Source organism: Elaeis guineensis, chromosome 1 (assembly GCF_000442705.2).
Source record: "Elaeis guineensis isolate ETL-2024a chromosome 1, EG11, whole genome shotgun sequence".
Taxonomy (NCBI): Eukaryota; Viridiplantae; Streptophyta; class Magnoliopsida; order Arecales; family Arecaceae; genus Elaeis; species Elaeis guineensis.
Window position 1 is genome coordinate 176,188,351 of NC_025993.2, and position 4,743 is coordinate 176,193,093.

At 41.0% G+C, this 4,743-nt stretch overlaps 1 protein-coding gene across 1 annotated transcript; it reads right to left on the reverse strand.

The window, feature by feature from the left end:
- Positions 1–230: 230 nt before the first annotated feature.
- LOC109505497 (uncharacterized) lies at positions 231–3,837 on the reverse strand. Its single transcript, XM_019848269.3, has one exon. The coding sequence runs from the start codon at positions 1,486–1,488 to the stop codon at positions 685–687; it is 804 nt and encodes a 267-aa protein (XP_019703828.1). The 5' UTR covers positions 1,489–3,837; the 3' UTR covers positions 231–684.
- Between the last annotated feature and the right edge of the window lie 906 nt (positions 3,838–4,743).

The following is a 4,743-nucleotide window of genomic DNA, read 5'->3' on the forward strand; positions in this document are numbered from 1 at the left end:
AATGATGTCATTAGTATTGTCTTCATAATATTTGCTCAAATCAGACCAAAACAAAAGATATTAGAACTAAAAAAAATGCTTTTATTAGTCATTAATGGTAAAATAGGAAATGATTGATAATAACAGCTAAATGGTAATGTGTTTTCGTCATTATTTGTAAAATGTAATGGTATTTTCCATACCATCCTGAAAATGCAAATTTTAGAAAGATTTTTTATTCAAATAATGACTACTCCTCGCTTTATACCAGAGCGATTATAACAAAATAACACCTAAACAATTCAAATAATTGTTTTTATAACTAAAAACCATGACCTGGAATATTGTCTACAATGCACGGAAACAAAAAAGTGAAACATCAACCAAAAAGAAAAAAACAAAAGAAAATAAAAAAGTACAATATTCTTGGAGAACCCTAAAAAAATCTATTTATTGATTGCCAAAATTGTTGGGTCCCTAAAATACTATCATTTCTTATTTCTTGTAGAGAGAGAGAGCGGGGGGGTCGTTGGGGCGAATATTCCAGAGACGAGGTATCAACAAGAAGGTCCAACACTGAGTGAATATGTGCACGTCGTTTGCTCCGCCGTCAGCCCTCCGGAACGTTACGACTTACGACCTCGAAAACCCCACCAACCCTGCCAGCCTGGCGAAAAGAGGTGACCACAGCGCGACCCCCTGACCTCACGCCGTCGTCACGAACTGCTGATTCCACCACGGCGGCAGAACCTCGTGACTGCTCACCGACCCTTGGCACCGCCGTACTCCCTCTATTTCCCCCATCCTCCACTCCCACGTCTCCCCCCTATCACCGTCCTCCTCCTCCGCCGATGGCGCCACCTCCGCCTCCGCCTCCCCTTCCTCCTCTCCCTCTGTCTCGGGTTCGATCAGATGCAACAAGAGCCGCCCGTCCTCGCGCGTGGTGGCGAAGATCTCTGGCCAATCGAAGGTCTTCAACTTGATCACCAGCCGTCCGTCCTTCCTCTCCGGCACCAGATATTTGCTCCGCCGCCCCCCATTCCCGACTAGCCAACTCAGCGGCGGTGGGAACACCCTCTCCTCCCTCCGCCCCCTGGATCTCCCCCTCCTGGATCTCCGGCCCGCCTCCGCCTCATCGGTGCCGGAAGAGCTCTCCTCCAGCTCCACCGCCGGCTCCTTTTCCCCCGCCATCACGCTGCCGTCGCAGCAGCTCTCGGACCCGAGACTCTCGGTGCAGAGCCCGAGGCCGTCGTCGTAGCAGCACTCGTGGAGGCCCCGGGCGCCGGGATCGGGCTTCGCCGGCGGCCTCCCTGAGCCCATCTTCTCCACCAGGTTCGCCGGCTTCGCCGTCTCCCCGGCAATGATCCTCAGCCCCTCGCCGTCGCGCGATGAAATACTCCGGCACCGCGACAGGGTCGGCGGCGGCGGAGCCACCGGCGGGGTCCGGCGTTCCCCTGGATCCGGAAACCCTAGCAAGGTATGTACGCTCTTACAAAAGCCTATGATCATTCCCCCTCCTTTTTTTGACAATAAATAAATTAAAAAAAAAAACGAAAACAACTTCGAGGTCAGAATGTCATGGCATTGGAGTTTCGACGGGAAACGAAGACGGGACTGGGGATATATATAGGGCTGGGTGAGGATGATTAATTAATTTAATTTAGTATAAAATGTTGAAGAGCAGTGGAATTTTACTAAAACGTGGGGAATAGGGATTTGTTGGGATTGGGATTGGGTTTGCGTTTGGGTGAGAGAACGAGCTGGAGATAAGGAACACAGAGATGTCCCAGCTGGCGCTGGACTGGCGTGAGGGATAGTACACGTGGATATATGTAGGGCCACTGGTTTTAAGTGGGTCCCATGGGTAATAAAAGGTGGGTCCCGGCGGTGGCACCTCAGACGAGATGGCACCGACTGCGGGAACGTTGGGCGAGGGCATCATAATCCGAGACCGGCTAATTATGGATAGATAATGATAATTAGGATTTGAATCTGTTTGGATTGTTTTGGCCACCTGTAATTTGGATTTGGACGGGAAAATACGCGATGCTTGGCTGTAAAGGTTGGTAGGAGTGTCCGGAAACAAGGGGCCGATGAACAGATTCCTGCTGCTTAGAGCATTTATTATGAGTGAAATGATTCTTAATATCGATACAAAATTCTATACGTGTGGTGGACATGAAAACAATTCATGGTTCATCAAAAATAAGGAAGAAAAATGCTTTGAATATCCCTGACAAAGCCTAGAGAGGGTGTAAGTTTATAAGTATGGTAAAACAAGTTCGAGCCATAATTTTTTGCGCAAAAGAAGGATCGATCTTCTTTCATGACATCGGTCGTCAGTTTGTAATCTATATAGATCTTAAAGTATTTCGAATCTTTCCATTCATTTATCTGTGGAGATCTAAAAATTATCATTATGCGTTCTAATAATGGATTCATACAAAGGAGGATAAATCCTTCTTTCGATCGAAGGACACAAATCTATTTCTAATAAAAGGATTATATATATTAGATGCTTATCATTTGCAAAATACAGAGAGTTAGAAATGGACAATATTATCCTCTAATCTAAAATCCGTGATATCAATATCACAATGGATCAATCTTATCATGTATCGACAACATGCAAATACATAAGTACACTATCATTAAACGAAATTCCTACATTATTTGCCCCTGAAACCAATATAGGATGATTTTAAATTTAAAACAAGATCCTGGCCAACCTCTAATGCTCTAAGATAGTGTTTGGTAGCCAAAATAGTATTTCTGAAATAGGAATACCAATTCTCCAGAATACCTATTCACCACTCCTATTTCAATTTTGTGTTTGGTCGGAAATCCGCGGGATCCACCGGGAATAAGGTGGTATTATTCCCCAATCTAGAATAAGGCAAAATTATTTCTCATGATGTATCTAGAATGAGCTGTTCCATGGTCTAACATGGAATAGTTTAAACCAAATAGAAGGGAATAAGGTGCAATTAATACACTTTTGATTGGAATTGCTAAACCCATAGGCTCCATCATCATTTTATAGTGTGTTTGAGGGAATAAGATGGAATAAGTGCTTATTCCATCTTATTCCTAGCAACCAAACACTACCTAAAAAATTTTGAAACTTTATTCTTTTACTGGACTGTAAGGGGGCAAAACTAGCATAGTGGTCTACAAATAATCTTAACTTAATGAGTTCATAAATGGTTGAAAACTTCCCAAGAAGATGATAGAAAACATATATTTGATACCAAAAGGATTTAATAAATTGATTTTTAATGGTGAAAAAAAAAATGAAATCAAAGTTTCAAAGGTGTCACAGGGATGGTAAAGATCTAGTAATTGGTTTGAGTTGGCTCACTCATGCGAATATCCTTATTTGTCACATCATAAACTTCTCGTAATTATTTTTTATGTAATTGTTAAATACTTACGATCAAAATATTAATATGATAGGGAGCGCCTATTAGTTGAGTTGGTAAAATCTGCTAGTACTCATGTACTTGACACAAGCAATTAATTTTTATTTGATTGGTTGGCAACACAGCCTATTACTCGGTGGAGCTTTAACTCCTACTTTCTTTGTAATTTTTCTCTAAAAAGAATCGTGGATTGATCAATGAAACATCATAAACCTTTTTACTTGATCATCTTGGTACTCAACTCAGGCTCTCACACTCCTTGCACTCCTTCCTTGATCCTTGTCGCCGCTTAACTCATCTCTCACGTATGGTATTGCATTACATCACACGTCCTATGCGATGATTACTGTTTATTATTTCAGCAATTTTGTACCAATCCAAATTTTCAAAAGACTACTTTCGAGACAAACTCATATTCTCCAAGAATATTAGGGAATCCCTTCCAGTGCCCGTTTGCTTTGCCCAATATGCCTCTTTTACATTAAATTACACGTTAATGCAGGATCTAATTAAATATTGTTACATGTAAATTGTTGTGAGGTCGAAGTTCTTCGTCGGTGGTGGAGCATTGTTCCAAAAATACTTGGAAATGTGATCCCACACTGCACCCTATTACTTCCAATCATTGTTTTCAATAATTAGGATTCTCTCAAACGTACGGGGATTGGATTCCCCACGGATGGTCTTCTGCAACAAAAGCAACAGAATTATCCAGCATCAGCTTAAAAAATTGAAAAGAAAAAAAAAAAAAAACAAGAATTCGATAACATCGCGAACGCTGAGCAGCGGTGCTCCCTCGTTTCATATAACGTAGCGAGTGATGTACCGACCCCTTTCCGTGGTTATGACTTGTCCAGGATTGCAGCTTTGCTTCAAATTCTGAATTGAAAACAGAAAGCCTTCTTTACTCGACAAAACAATGCCTCCATTGTGGAGTTGGCATTCGTAGTTTTTAAACGTACCGGCTGTTATGATACTGTAAGAACCATATGATGTTTTAAGAAAAGTAATTCTAGTGGGAGCTCAATTTGTATCCACAACGATTCTCAAGCAAGCTAGCGTAAGAAACCTACTTAGATTGTCAAGTTTCACCCCAGCAATTTTATAAAATTTAAAATAAATATGATTTATAAAAACAATTTTTACTTGCTTGTTCATTATTTTTTGTCAAAATTGACTAAGTCATGAAATCTGAAAACTCAAGTATTTATGAAGAAAACGAAAAATTTTCAATTCTTCATGGAACATGTTTATAAAAAAATATTTTACAGCTATATTTTTCAAAGAAAGATGACAGACAACAGTTTGCAAAAGAATGAGTATACTTCATAGAAATGGGTAT